This window comes from Triturus cristatus, chromosome 9, assembly GCF_964204655.1.
Source record: "Triturus cristatus chromosome 9, aTriCri1.1, whole genome shotgun sequence".
Lineage (NCBI taxonomy): Eukaryota > Metazoa > Chordata > Amphibia > Caudata > Salamandridae > Triturus > Triturus cristatus.
The window spans coordinates 411241279-411256671 of NC_140592.1; the positions used below are offsets into that span (position 1 = coordinate 411241279).

General features: G+C 41.2%; 1 protein-coding gene across 2 annotated transcripts in view; it reads right to left on the reverse strand.

Moving 5' to 3' along the window:
* HNRNPUL1 (heterogeneous nuclear ribonucleoprotein U like 1) overlaps positions 1–14643 on the reverse strand; it is a 95688-nt gene extending 81045 nt beyond the window's left edge. For both annotated transcript variants that reach the window (XM_085625283.1, XM_085625282.1), the window contains exons 1-10: positions 14518–14643; positions 14059–14285; positions 11044–11187; positions 10184–10280; positions 6958–7028; positions 6123–6262; positions 4282–4381; positions 2952–3064; positions 1334–1600; positions 74–196 (exon numbers count right to left, since the gene is read on the reverse strand). In XM_085625283.1, coding sequence (XP_085481409.1) covers positions 74–196; positions 1334–1600; positions 2952–3064; positions 4282–4381; positions 6123–6262; positions 6958–7028; positions 10184–10280; positions 11044–11187; positions 14059–14098 — 1095 coding nt within the window. In that variant the 5' untranslated portion in view covers positions 14099–14285; positions 14518–14643. The remainder of the gene's footprint in view (positions 1–73; positions 197–1333; positions 1601–2951; positions 3065–4281; positions 4382–6122; positions 6263–6957; positions 7029–10183; positions 10281–11043; positions 11188–14058; positions 14286–14517) is intronic.
* Positions 14644–15393: the final 750 nt, after the last annotated feature.

The window sequence follows — 15393 nt, forward strand, 5'->3', positions numbered from 1 at the left end:
AATTCACATTTAGCTTCAAGTCCAGCCTGGGTCAATGCACCAAAACACAAATAATTTTGATCAGTTAAGTTACCTTCATCTTGTCCATTATGGTGTTTGTTCCCAGTATGTTGTATTTTTTTTCAGGATGGGCAGCAGCATGTTTCATTGCCCATGTTGTTTTGCCTGCCCCGGGCAAGCCCACCATCATGAGAATCTTAAAAATAAAAACGTCTAATTAGATTCAATGCTTACATGATGAAAAAGGACACCACATGAAACTGCCAAATATACATCACTTCTGCACAGCCAAGGGCACATACATCGGGGAAAAAACTCAAGTGCAATTGAACAAAAAAAAGGGAAACCATCAGGACAGAGAAAGCCATTATTATACACAACACGTAAGTAAGACAGCCATGCAGAGTGGAGTGTCTGCATTTGTTTTTCATACATCATGCAATTTACAACTTCAACACTGTGGACACATACTAGAGCAGGATTGTGGCAAATCGCAACTCTTTAAGAGGAGTTTAATATTTTTGGACACATGCAACTAGGTCTTTGAACACATTTTTGTTGTGGAATGCCTACGGGGTCTGTTAAAGCATTTTCCTGTGCAGTGGTTTCTATCGTTCGTGTGATGCAAGCCTACAAAGTGTGTCTGGATAAGTACCTAAATTAAAAAAAAAACTGCAAACAAGCTTTGACAGTCTGCATAAAGAAACATTCCAAGTCAAAAGCTCAGAAAGGTGCAGTGACGAGTTCACATTCAGCTGACTAAGCAGTGGATTACTAGCATGAATTCTGCACACACCATCTTGACAGGCTGAATAATGTATAATATTATAACTACTGTGAACTCAGGTACAGATTGGACTGAACATGTATGCTCTACAGATATACAGGCTAGGTTAACATGAACAGAGGCCGTACCTCAACAGGTACCGGTGACAAGGTCTGAGGATATTATTTAGGGCTAAAGCAATACACCAATAAATGTTTAAAGAAAAAGAGGGCTTGGTGGGATGTCTAGGTTAAATTTACCGTGTTATACACAATATAGGCAACTGTTAAGCTTACATTTGCAAAATTGTATTTTTAATTGTCTTTCTACTAAGGGATTTCTTTCAGTAGATTTGCAAATACAAAATAAGGGGACATGTAATAACAGGGTTGAATTCAGAAAGGTGAAAGCAGTGATAAATAATGGAGGGTGAGTATACATACACTTCTGCAACAGGGACTTCATTGTTATTTAATAGTTGAGGTCACACAAATTACAACAGGTACTAAAAATTTATGAGGAGAAAAACAAAACTAACAGCAGTAGAAATCTCTATGAAACACTTACCTCACATTCAGATTTAGTTTTTGGGCCAATACTACCACGAACTCTATCATAGAGAGGAACGTGTTGTAGAAAGGTGTAACCTGGCAGAATTGGGAAGAAGGGCTCATCTTTCTGTCCAAAGTTGAATTCAACTGAGCAGTTCTTTACAAGAACATGTGGAAAGAGTGCTTTGCCAGACAACGTCTCCTTCTTGATTTTGTAGGCAGGTCCCAGAGATTTACCATTTTTTGTGAACAACATTTCCACACCATTCTTGGACTCACAGTCCTAATTATATAAAAAGAAATAAAAAAAGACAGATGATAACACTATCTTCAGGCACCAATTCAATGAACAACTAAATGTACAAAATTCACAGGCAGATATACTCCCACACATTTGCCTGACCCTGCCATAAGTAGTCAGAGTGGCACCAAGCCCATCGGGTGTGGAGGAGGATGGGGAACCTTTGGGGGCATAGGAACCTGTCACAGAGCTGGTTTCTCTAGACATCTCCGATGTCAGGCCATATCTCTGGGTAGGGTTGCCCCTGGGACGTTTTTCCCCATTGGTTAGAGTTACCCCCTCCAACAAACTAGTGCTAACCATAAAAGTGGCATTCCTTGCTACCTTGCTCAGAACATTGTCGGACTTGGTAAAAAAATTCAACAGGACTGCACCTTCTGAGTCAAAGGACTTAACTCAAAAGGACTGAGTCTGCGGTTTTACTCATGGCGAGAACCTCCAAGGCAGAGCCTGCTCCCACTTGAACCCATGACATAAAGAGTGGACTACACAGGCTAGTTGAATAGCCTCCTGTTAAACTCCAAGAACACAAAAGGTGCAAGAAGCCTGCAACAGGCAATAACTTCCAGTTGCCACGATCAGCTATTTGACTATTTGCTCAGTAAGATTTATCCTATTACATTTGACTCAACTTCTTTGGTACTGATAAATGGCTAAAACGTGATTCTTTGAGTTAAGCCCGATTGCTCTGTACAACAGCAACCCAAGATTGAGCTACGGTTTAAATGAAAGTAAATTATCTAACTGGGAGGATACAGAATAATGACGACGTTACTTGGCGAGTTCTCAACAACCCAACTAATAATCTTCTTTCTCAAAAGTCATATCTGAAAGAGACTAGGAATGAGCATAAATTCGGTTCCATAGCATCTCTCATTGGCAGTTCACGATTTATCTTCTATGCCATTAAACCGACCAAAACATCTCTTGCAGACTATATATCAAATATTAACATGGCAATTATACATACTCCTCATGCAAGTCCTGCCCTCTTTAATGGCACTACACCAGTTGAACAGGAGTTGGCTCGTAGATTTCCTGAGGGCGATTTACAGGGCTACAAGTACAAGAGATGCCACGCTAACGAGTCGTGAGACCACTGAAACTGATGATCAAATAGCCTTCTACAGCAGAACTTCTTCAAACTGGGGTGCGCAACTCCTGCGGTCTGGTAAGTGTCAGGGAGGGGGGCGCTAAACAGGGTTGCGCTTCAGGTCATTAGTTACTGAGGCATTTGCTTATTCTGCTATACAATGGAGGCATGGGGGAGAGTATTGGTGCGGAGAACACCTCCTGTAAAGAGGGGGGGGGGGGACGGACACCACATACTTACAAGATAACATCCAATGACATCGTGCTCTGCAAAGGGATCCCCATAGTTCTCAAACTTGCAGTTTTGAGACTTTTTTCCAGTACCACCATATCCATATGAAAATGGCTCTTCGCCTGAGTAAATGAAAAGCAGGATTGTATAATTTCATACTAACATGTAAGCTGCATTTTTTTTTAAAATTGACAAATATGCATATATGCAGGCAAAACAAAATTAGATTGACAAATAAGGACAGCAGAAAATTATTTTTTGGGAAAAAAGATTAACTCATTGCTACCAGTGTAAAAATAAAGGGGTGTAGTCCACTCATCTAGATCCCCTACAACAAGCACTGGCAAAGCCAACAAGTGTTGCCCTTACCTGAAAGACCCTACTCGTGTGAGTACGTGTGGTATTCTGTATATGAAAGCGGTCGAATGAAAAATGGGTGAATGATTGTATGCATTCGTCCATGAACTTAGCAAATTCCCACATTATTGCATATAGGAAACAAATGTGTATAACAACTAGCACTCACCAATAATGACGGTGTATTTTTAAAAACGTGCAAGAAATATGGCAGACACAAATTAAGCTCACAACAAAACCGGGCCAGCCCTGTGATCAACGCCGCTGTGTATGACTGAAGGGAGCCGGAGGCTGTGTGCAGGGCAGAATAGGTGATTGAAGATGAATGTGGCACATCATAATATATATACTTTTTAAGCTATGCCGTGGTTCAGAGAAATCAAAACTGAAAGACTTCCAATTCACCAGTTATGGCATACAACACAAAATGCATATCATAACTCAAGTCCTTCCATGGTCTGTACAACACTGGCTTAAGGACGCTAACTAATCTCCCGTCTCAATTATTTTGTCATCTCTAAACTTTAGCGCGTTTGGACAAAGATTACTCCTCGTTAGTTTCAGATTAACACCCTAACGCAGCAACGACTAGCTTGAAAGTGACCAGGCTATCTGTACAGGGCTTTCAAATGCACTACAGAGTTGCTGCCTTTTTAGTAACTTTTGATCCATTGGAGCTAGGAACAATGCTAAAATTTGAAGATTATGCAGCATAGGAATGTGGTAAATCACATAATTCCTGCTTTAAATTGCAAGGAAGGGCAAATAGTGTAAAATGTTGGGGGAAAAAGTGAAAACTTATACAATCAACTCTTTCCTGCTTTGGTATGACACAGGTCTACAAGCTCAGAACCCAAATTGGACTCCAAATCGTCTCAATGAAAGGACTAACACCCAAGAGAAAAACTGGCAAACCACCAATCTGATTCTCACATCGGGTTCTCATTCAAATTCCCACATGTTTATCAATATTTATGCTCACCAAGCTGAGTACTGCAGGAATCCAAGGACCAGCCGATACGTACAACATGGGGATCAGGTTCACTAGCAGGGAGATGTTTCACTGCAATTTCTTCAAGTATCTGTTTTGGGGAAAAGAAAAAAAAAAATGTATAGGATTCAACTTACCAAGTCAAAACAGCCTAACAAAAATAACTTTCATAAATGCCTCAAGGCTACAACATATTCAGAGCCACTGGAAATATGCGGTAGGGGGGGGGCACCAAATTATGTAGCACGGTTGAATACATTATGAGGAAAGAAAATACCAAATTGGGCTGCATAACGCAGCACATCGTGACATTTTTATACATGGCAATACTGTCTGGGCAAAACTTTACCTCAGTTTCAGTTTAACAACTAAATATAGTAATAAATAAAAGGTGATCAGTTAACCTTTTCGAAGGAACACGTTGGCGCATTTTGAGTAACTTCACCCGTTTGAACTATTTTTATTTAACATCTGCATATTATGCATCGGATGTTGGATTATGTGACAATTCGATAACCAAGCGAAAAAGGCTGCAGCCACAGAAACGCACAATTGCAGTGGCCCTGAACATATTTTACATTGTGGTGGCTGCAACCATGTAATGTATATGAAAGAATAGAAGCACATGTTGGCCATTTTCCTTGGCATCAGGGAACATTCAGTGGTTACTGATCCGACGTGTGCGGGTCTTCCCGGGGCACAATACTGATGGACCCAAACAGAGTTGCTCGTTACAACCAGGCACTATATATCTGCAACACTAGCTTAATGGCCAATGTTACCGTATTAAGCTTAGGAAGGGTCAGCACTGAATTATTATTTTTTTTATTGTTCAGGCCTAGTTCTTAGCACAAGGTAAACTCTTGCAATGGTGACTGGGCGACACTGGAATAAAATGAAGATCACGTTAATAGTCCATGGTAAAAATAAACTACCTTTAAAAAAAAAGTAAAACTCTTGATGCTCAAGGTAAGTGTATTTTTCACTGCTGTCCAGGAAACTGGATTCTAGATACCACTTAGCGGCCATACTTGCCTTTATGATTTTCAAGGGCACCGGTAGAAACAGTAGACCTGGGCCAGCTAAAGGCCCTCATTTCTATTATGTATGTCAGAATCTATATGTCAACGGTAAGGCCAAAGGTAAGGGGACATCTGCAACCCTGGAGATTCTACTCTACAAACAACTGAACAGAAGCTAAATCAAGACAGCAATTTTCATACTTTAGCAACTACACAGGAAAGGGAAACTGATTATTCCATTTGAGCAGGAGACAAAACAAAGCAGGAATGGCAAGCTTATCCCCCTTGCCTGCACCAGCAGAACATGCCTGTGGGTAAAGGGAGAGGAGACAAATCTGATACAAAGTCACCCCAAATTGCAACGTTCCCTCTTTTTTGCAGTTAACACAAGCAACCACACAGAATGCCAAGAAAAGTAAAATAAAAAATGCACTGCCACACAATGAAGGTGTCTGGCGTCTGCAATGGGGATAGGCCAGAAGAGATCCTACCTATACTGGTACAGTTGAGAAAGTTGGTGCTTCTGGTTCATACATCCACTGCTACCACACTCAGTTACCAAATAGAACGGGGTGAGTTGGTGGTAGCCAACTTTACTGAGGAAGGGAATAAATAACGGGTGCTCTAATCACATTAAATAGCACTTATAGTGTACAGAAAAGCACAAGCATTGAGTCCTGCCAGCAGAGTTGCACGGTGCAAAATTTTTCCAAGAGAGCGCAGAGGACCTGAGCTTAAACTCTTACCAGCTGTCACAAAATGATGTCAAAGTACATATGCCCGTCAGAAAAGTAGAAAGGTTATGCTAACCTTCATTTCAAAACAGACTCGTCCTTTGTTGGCTCCATAGGTTGCTCTTCCTCCGGACCACAGGTAAGCAAATCCTTCCATGGTCAAAGGATACCCAGTGCAACGATCGCCTTCTATTTTAAAATGGAGATCGCAATTGTCTGAAGAAAAAAAAAAAAGTTAACAAAAATGCAATATAGGCAACTGTCAGTTTTTCACCTGAACGCAACTGAGAATCGTGTACGGAACAAAGATAAAATACAAATTACGGAGGGAGTAAGGGGGGGGGGGGGGGGGCGGCAACACCTAAAATTGCCATGTTAAGCAAGACCTGTCTGATCTGTGCAAGTCAGCGTCCACTCTGCAGCATTACAAAGGGGCGAAACCCCTGCTAGATGCCAACAAAGGATAATTACATTAAGGTACAGAACTAGCTTTGTAACGCCAGCCAGTACTCTTTATTTTCGCAGGCAGAGCAACTACTTATGATCAGTACCTTTAAGTTTATATTGTAGAAAAAAAAATGAAATGACGTCAGATTGTAATAAAGCATTCTAATGAACAAGCCGCATTGAATATCTAAAGTGCAAGTTTATTTTAGTTATCTAAATGAATGTGAAAAAGCAGACAAATTAATTTTTCCTGACCATAAAGTGTGATGAGAGAACTATGAAATAGAAGTATAACAAAACGCTTCCCTCACAAGCCACACTATACAGCAACCATGCATTATAGTTCTGAGTCAAAATAGACCATTTTATTGACTAGTGTTAAGTGTCAATAATTGAATGCATCTTTAGAAGGATTTGGTAAGTGAATGTGGTGCAAGGTTTGTGTGAAATGCTTGAAAACTTACATGTATCTAGGACCACAAGGGTATCGTCAAAACTGTCGTCTTCATCATCACCTGGAGGTTGATCTCTACCTCTGAAAAAAAGAAAAAAAAATCTACTTACCCAAAAGTTGATCAAAGAACATGTATGCACACTCTTCTCAAACAAGGGTTTATCATAGGTTTACCTCTGTTCTTAACTTTAAACACAACTTAACGATTATAGCTAGAACCGAGTTAATGATCACAAAAGAATACACCATCAGAACAGTCTAACCCTAGGATCATTGGTGCTCTAATGTCAATACTTCACCCCCTTAATACTGCAGGGAGAGGATACGGGTCAGCTGTTAAGATTTCAAGGACAGATCTACAAGAGATGTGTGAAAGTGGAGGAAGGTAGAGGACCAACAGCATTCAGAGGAAAGCAAAAGCTACCCAACTAAGGCCCAATAAGATGCAACGCCCAAGACCTGCAACAGTTAGGGCAAGGGTTCCCCCAGTCATTTAAGGTGGAAAAGTCCCCTGGAGCAAGTCATTAGAGGAAGGCCAGCCTAAAACAACCTGGGAAGAGTGGGTATTCATCCTAGACTAGGGGAGTAGAATTTGAGAGGCGGTCAAAGGAAGAAGGATTAAAAGATAAAAGAAACAATGTAAGGAGTGTCAAAGGGAGTCGTTTATGGGTATATCTTGAACCACTGGGAAGACTGGCAGATAAGACTTCAGAACCAAATCGAGGGGGAAAAGTTTAAGAAGGTACTCTTCTATTCTGAATACATAAAGCAGATCTTGGTGAGGGCTGAGGAAGAGCTATGGAATGAAGGCATAAGTTTGATACATGTGGATGAGCTGGGGCGGATGTGGGGAGAGAGAACATAGTGTCCTGACAAACCACACCAGTCTAAGCACAACTCAAATGAACATTTACCAACTTATAGGAAGATGGCCTATGAAGGACTTCAAGCGAGCAGAACCCACTGTTTTGAGTGTCTATCTGATCCGGTATTAATACTGGAGGAAAGCATCTTGAAATATAGGGGACTATAGGAAGCTCTAAACCCAAATCGGTATTGAAGAAATGTTGGGGAAGATTGAGATAATATGCTCATAGGAGAAGTGGGTGAACGAAGCAGCCGATCAGTTGGATAGATTTCTAATGCTCGCTACGTTCGCTTGGCAGTCTGCTCCCAGACAGGGCTCCTTACAACTGTATCGGCTGAAATAGCCAATAAAGCAATGGCACTGAAGGTTAAAAGTCGATGGATACTGGCATGCCAAATTGAGATCTATAGTGGCTCCCAGGGAAAAAGATAGACCTAGTGCCAATCTGTACAGAACATTCAGATCAGTTGATAATAATCTGGGGATTTCAACCATAAGCTAGACCCTACCTCTAATGACCAGATGTATCAAGACCTGATATCTGTTAACAAGGTACCCCAAGGAATCTTTTCTATATCCAGTGCACGAAGTCACTGGTCTATATATGGCTGTTTGTGTAACTGGCCAGGTGCCCAATCGACTATGCCTTATCAATGCCTAGCACTTTTGCTCAGTGGAAGGATTTGAAGTTTTGCATACTGAGCGGTAGTGATCACTGGCCCTTACAGATATTTAGGGTAGGACAGCGTGAGCAGAGATTATGTGTCTCCTCTGCAAGCGGAGTACCCTAGACTCATAAAACAGATAGAGGAAAGTCTAAAAGTACTTGATGATAGATTATTTGATGCTAGAGATACCAGAGGAGCTGGGTAATCTGAAATGGTATAACCAGGTAGGAGAGCAGGTCGTTAATTGCTGGAGGGTAAAACTTAGCCTAAGAGCCCGGAAAAAGGAACATGGAGCATGCAACTCATCACTGTTTTAGTCTATGGGCAAGGAAGTCAATAGAATTAAGAGGTTGGTTATTGTGCTGCTTTGTTGACTTCTGCACCGCCTTTGATCTAGTGGACCAAAAGTTAATGTGGGAAATGCTAAGGAAGCTCGGCATTTTGTTTCTCGTTTCAAGAGGATTTACTTAACACATTAAATGAACGTTGAATCATTGAAAATCACTGCATGGTCCTCGATATGGGGTTTTAAACATATGGTCTGCTCTCAATGCAACATTTCGCCTCCAATTCGAGTATGGGGTGGAAGTACTAACATTAAGGGGCAAACTGGATTGGAATCCTGAAGAGTGTAAATGCGGGAAAGGACTCCATGCATGGTTCAAGTAGGGAGGGTAGAGTGCCTGCTCATGGTGTGGAACTATTTTGGGTAGTAGCCACTCTAAAGGTTTGGCACGGATTAACAAGGGAAGACATACGCAAAATATTGCAACTCTGTAAAGCAGAGATAGAGAATAATGAATTGAAATGGGCTATTCAACTAAGATATAGCTGAAAGGATCTCTGTACCAGGCTGACAAAGCCAGACGATTGGAAACAAGGACCGCAATTCACTAAACAGGAGCTATGCTTTCTTGAAGCAAACTAAACAAGAGATGAGGGTGAGCGGTATTTGAGGAGAAAATCCTCCATTCTATTTCTGTTACATAGCTGAAGCAATTATGATAGTTTTCCATATATCGGTGCCCTACTTAATGCTACGCTCAAGGACAGTCTTAAAATTTAGGGTTGGGATAAACCCACGTTCTGCAGATAGGAATACAAAAGTAGTGATGAGCAGGGTATGTGGACCTAAGGCACAAAGACAATGTAACGTGCATACATTTTATTGGACTGATTATGGTTTCGCAATGCAGGGGATTTTTTTTAAAGGTTTTTTAGGGAACATGTAAGGGAGTTGGTGGGTTTTTATGAGATTCCCAACCATGATTAATTTCACTTACGTTTCTGTATTTAAGTATTTATTGGGTGTCTTTTTTAACACGTTTATTGTATGTATTGTTTTAGAATGTTTTTGTGGTAATGTTTATAGACTACAGCCTAAATGTGCAAATCTATTCCCATTCAGACTTATGCTGGAGCCCTGGAAGTAGAACATGTACGTCTCAGATAAGATACAGTGGGCTGCTGTAAATTAAAACAGAAGTAGAAATAGCCAGGGAAAAGTAGTGGACTTCAAAATCTTCAAATTTGGAAGGGAATAAAAGTCAATTGGGCAGCTGGGTCCCAGAAATGATTCCTATGAAATCCTTTGACATTAAATCATGTGAATGAAACTCACCTAAATCAAAAAGGATGTAACATAACAATGGCAAACATTAAAGAAACATGTAAAAAAATAAAAAAATGGATATACCTACCTTTTTGCAGGTCTCTGTTCAGGGAATCCTGGCCCCCTCTCATCAAAACCTCTTTTGCGACCAGGAGTAGGTTGTTCTTGCTTAATTTCTGTTTTGACTGCCAAACAAAAAAAAGCTTCAGCTCATCAAATCGCTAGGCAATATTAAGATTGGCCACTGCAAAGCTCCTCCACATGAACTAAAGTGTTTAACTGTTAAGGGGGGAGGGTTTAATATGGGCAGAGGGATATCATTAGGTGATTTTAAACTTCCAGAACTAGCCATGTTTTGGCTTAGTATCCATGCGGATGTGATTCCATTTTAACCACACTGAATACAAGTAGTAAGTGAAGAAACACACCCACAATAACGCCATTTTACAGTTACTATCCATTGTCTGTAACAGCTATAGTCTTAGTGTCACACACAAATAGCAGGATAGAAGGAACCAACTGATGAAAAATGTCTTCAAACAGCCACTTCCCTAAGAGTGTATCCAGAGTACACCAACATAGTCTCTAACCAAACAAAGTTGCAGTCCATTTCCAAGCAGTTTCCATGTAAAATGCCAGGAAACCTCAAACCCTGATTTAATAGAGAACCAACCACTCGAAAGATTTAGTCTAGATTTCAAGGAATAAATAAAGGAATGCTGGAATCGGATCCAGCAATAGCATTCTTGTGGATACTTAAATGAGTTGCTTTCATTGCCCACGAAATCTTGCCTAAAAGCATAACCTACAGTAGCTGGATAACAACTTGTGAAAAGTTGAGGCTTTCAAGGGATGATAATTTGATTTGTGTTTAAGGCTAGCAAGCTAAATTCTACAAAGATATTGATAGTCAAAGATTGTTTTCTTCCATCATGGCTTAGTTCTTACCTGGGTGAACAGGCTGATTTTGCAGCAATGGTCTTCTGTCAAAAGCAAATTCATTTTCCTGCTTTATGGATGTTTGACGGAAAGAGGGGTATCCACCACCACGAGGATCACCTCTATCTGGAGCGCAATGATCGTCAAGATCAACTAGAAATAATGAGTAATTACAATTAAAGTTTGATAAAGAGGTAGAAAATAATGCTGCTTGTTTAACAAACCCCCCAAAAATGCTTTAGCACAAAGCCAACAGACTACCCCAAACAGGTGATACTCAACGGATTCAAAGACGTTTTTGCCAGGAAAACACAGTCACTTGCAACAGGATAGTGCCTTGTAAATAAGTCGTGTGCAATTTGCAGAAATACAATAATAGAGACCAAGGCAAACCTGTGTGCGACCTATAGTAGGTTTGTGCTGAGGAAAGAGGTACACAAAGTATGGGAATTAAAGAGAGCACACTGGTATATAAATAAATAAAAAAGAAGGAGCGGAAACAATCAGCAGTTGTAAGTTAAGGTTAGCTTCTAGGGAAACAGAACTTGGTGTGTAATTCAAGGATGTAAGATTGTGGAGAGAAACATGATTTGCATTTGAAGATGTCAGGGGTCCCTTAGGAAATACAAGGTAGACTATTAGTAAGGGACTGCTGATTAGACTTTATAAAGCCCTCTCTTTGGAAGATAGTAGGGAAATAGATGCAACAGTGGATTCTGTTGTGCAAGGTGAATGGGGCTCTTTTGATGAGGCCCAGCATTGTGCGTCACTTGGATCACACTTTCAGTGTGGCTTATGACAGCCAACGGGCAGACCGCTCACACCTGTGCCTTCTTTTGATGGGTGCTTCCTCCCAGAAAAATACATTGTTCGGAGAAGCATCCCCCAAAAGGCTATGTCTAGGAGTCCAGCAAGTAGCTGGTAAGCTACCCAGTATCTCTCCAACTACCAGTGAATAGCTCTCCTGTGTGCAGGCCAGGATACGACTATCAAAGCTTTTACTTGGTTGAATTATTGCATGTATTCAAGACAATGAATTTCACAAATCTAAGCTGATGTCTGTAGAAAAATAGTTTAATTGTTTTTAATGTGCTTAAAGCCATTATGAGTTGGGTAGATTTATAACTCATATTTATACCTTGGTGCTAGGTGGATTGCAGCTAGGATTTGTATGTAATATTTCAGTTTAAATTCTCCAAGCCCTTTTACATTATTGCTGGAAACCCTGTCTAATGCACCAAAACGATCACTTCTGAATGGGATGTTCACTCTTACATCACTAATTTTAGTAGTATGATTTTCATTTAACATAAGCACCTCTTGCTACAGAAAAGGTTGGAGACCCTTGGTCTAGAGATCAGCTTAGAAATGAATGCACTCTTCAAGGAAAGTTGTGCTTAAGACAGCATTAAAATAACCACAAACGCCTTTTACAGGCGTGTTCCATTTTTGCATGATTAATGTGGAAGCAGACAGCCCAGAATAATTCCTAAGTTTTAGATTTGGAGAGGGGTGAGGTGAGGAACAGCTCCATTTATGGAGCACTCTACAAAACTCCGAAACGGTTCACTTCAGAAGTCGTCTTCTGGCAGTTTTTAAGCATAATATTTAGCATTCTAGCAGTTTTTAAGCCTAGTGCCATCCAGGCCAAGATAGAAAGAGTTAGTCTTTTTACATTTGTACAGCAAAGTCTTCCAGTGTTAGATTAGCTAGTGTTGTCTATGCAAGCGGAAAAAAGAGAAAAGCAAACTTAACTGGAAAATAACACACGGCTCACTTTTTTAGTACGCCATGGATGGCACTAGGCTAAATAACAGCTTGAAAAACACATATTTGATGTAAGCAGTTGTAAGCAGTTTAGGAGTGTTGGAGAAATTGTAGTGTGCGCCACATAGAAGAGCTGCCATCCAGCTAAATCTTAGCAACTACCCAGGGTCTATAAGTGCTAAATAAATGCAATCACAATACAATGGAATTGCTGAATTTTGCAACCGACTAGTAAACTGAGTTGTGGTGTGCATCAGGGAAGACACGGGTTACCGGTTTAAGGCGGATAATACATAAAGGTGTTGCTACTACCACCATCAGACAGACCCCTAACAGCCACAAAGCCCAAACACAAGTTGATCACTGAAAATATATACACAACTACAAATGTTCAAGGGATCCTCATTTAACTGCTAGGCCGTAGCAGTTGTGGAGCACTTCACTGTTTTTGCTTTATTACAAGTAGGAAAGTAAGGTGGATCTGGGTATTTGGGATAATACCATTGAGATGATCAGTCACACGATAAAAAGCGAAGCCAGTTCTAGAATGGCACTAAACAAATGTGTAACGGATCGACCACAATAAGATCAGAATTAGCAGATAACCATTTATCAGGAGTTTGATTCTGGCGGCGATCGAGTGTTGTTGCTACCTATACAAAATGTCATGAGTACCCCCCGAACCGCTACAACCCACCTCATCTACAGAATAATAAAACATCACCATATGGTCAAATAAACTTCAATCACACCTAACTTAATATTTGGTCTGCTGTGTCCAGTCTCTGTCTGGCGGAAATGACCACCATTCATTGATGCTCAACATTACAGTAGGGAACCTTGATGAACACTGTCGTCTAACTACGAGTGGAACCAAAAGACCATCCGCTAAAAATCCAGGCATTACTTTTTGATTAAACAACCTTCTGCCTCAAGCACGTCGTCTATTTGACCCTTGCTGAAGAAAACCCACTCATTCATTCATAAAACTAATCAAACACCACCCTAGCGGATCAAAACCACACAAAATAGACATTTTTATCAACAGAAATCGTCCAAATTAAAATATTTGAAACCCCCCAGCAGTGTGCATTTTCAAGTTTGGAACATAACGGTTAGTCTTTTCTGGCATTTTTCTGCTATGATCTCCCAAGCTGCGAGAAATCTCTTAAGAATGGTCCAACCCCACCTCAACCCTTCCCCAGGGATTCCACCCTATCGCTCCCGATCCCCACAATAAAAGGATTTTTCACTCACAGCGGCTGCGCGACTCTCGGAAGCCTCGGCCCTGTTCCATGGCGGGCCCGTAGGCGCCGAGCGACCACTTGCGTTGCTCCTGGCTAGTCCTCCGGTTCTATATGCAACCTTTAGCCCAGCTCCGCCTTAAATCCCACGAGTGTAGGCCGCGCCGAAGTGGCAACGTCCGCAGCTTCCTCAGTATGTGGGTAGACCTCGTGCCGCCCTCCTCCTCTCTCCCTGTGGACCTCAAACGGCAAATTAAAATGGGATTAAAATCTAAAAAGAAAAAAAATATACAAAAAAGTACATCGAGGCGGGAATGCAGCGGAGCGTATGACGGCAGAAGCCCTTATGTTCCAGCTCTGAAGGAACAACAAGATCTTACAAGGAGAGAATGCATGAGAACACACGACAGGCCAAGATAAGGCCTAAAAGGTCCTCTGCCGTGCGCGCGCGCTCTGCGGCTGCACAACACACCTCCCGATTTGAAAAAAGTCGCTCCACGAACCCTTCACAGAAGCACAAAATGGCCGCCCTGCTAGGTCTTTCCTGCGCTAAACACGCCCATCTGGTACACTGGCGCTGCTGATTGGTGCAGAAGTGGAGTTGGTGGGCTAGGATTGGATGAAAGAACACAGGTTCCGGTTAAGGGTACGAGATCGGCCTTCCTGTGTGTGTTTTTTTTGTGCCAAGATGGTGGCTGTCGTTTGACAACGTTAAGCCTTAACAACAGAAAGAGAAAAGCAGAACGTGATCCTCTGGTATCCTCCCAAGCGACGCCATCATGGTCGCCATATTAGATCGAAAATTTACTACGCAAGCCAGAGTGCTCTATGCAGCCCTAAGAAAATTAATAGTGAAAATTATTTGCGGCCATTATTTTTAAGTTAAAAACAGCTTTATTAAAATTTGGGACCATTTTTTTAACAATAGCTTTTGGCAGATATTCCGATTCTGTTGGTTCTTATTTGGTTCCTAAACTATCAATTCTCGTTTTTAGTCATCAGAATATTTTGACCTGTATCTGTAGGACTTGAAAACGTCCCTTTACCAATACAATTCGGGTGAGCTTGTATTGACGACGGAATTTTGAAAACAGAGACAAAGGACGTTCTCCAAACGAACTTGGTGTGAGGGCCATCTTTGGACGGGACCTCTTGAGCGGGAGTGTTATTGGTTCCTATGATGGCCTATAATCAGGTTGGACTTGAGTAAAATCATTTATTTCTCCACCAACCGGCAAGCACTGGAAACGTCCCTTACACATCAACAGCTCCCTTCCCAGTGCACAGCTTAAACCGTCACAAAGGAAGCCTTACGTATAAAATCCCACCCAGGTCACATAAATGAAAG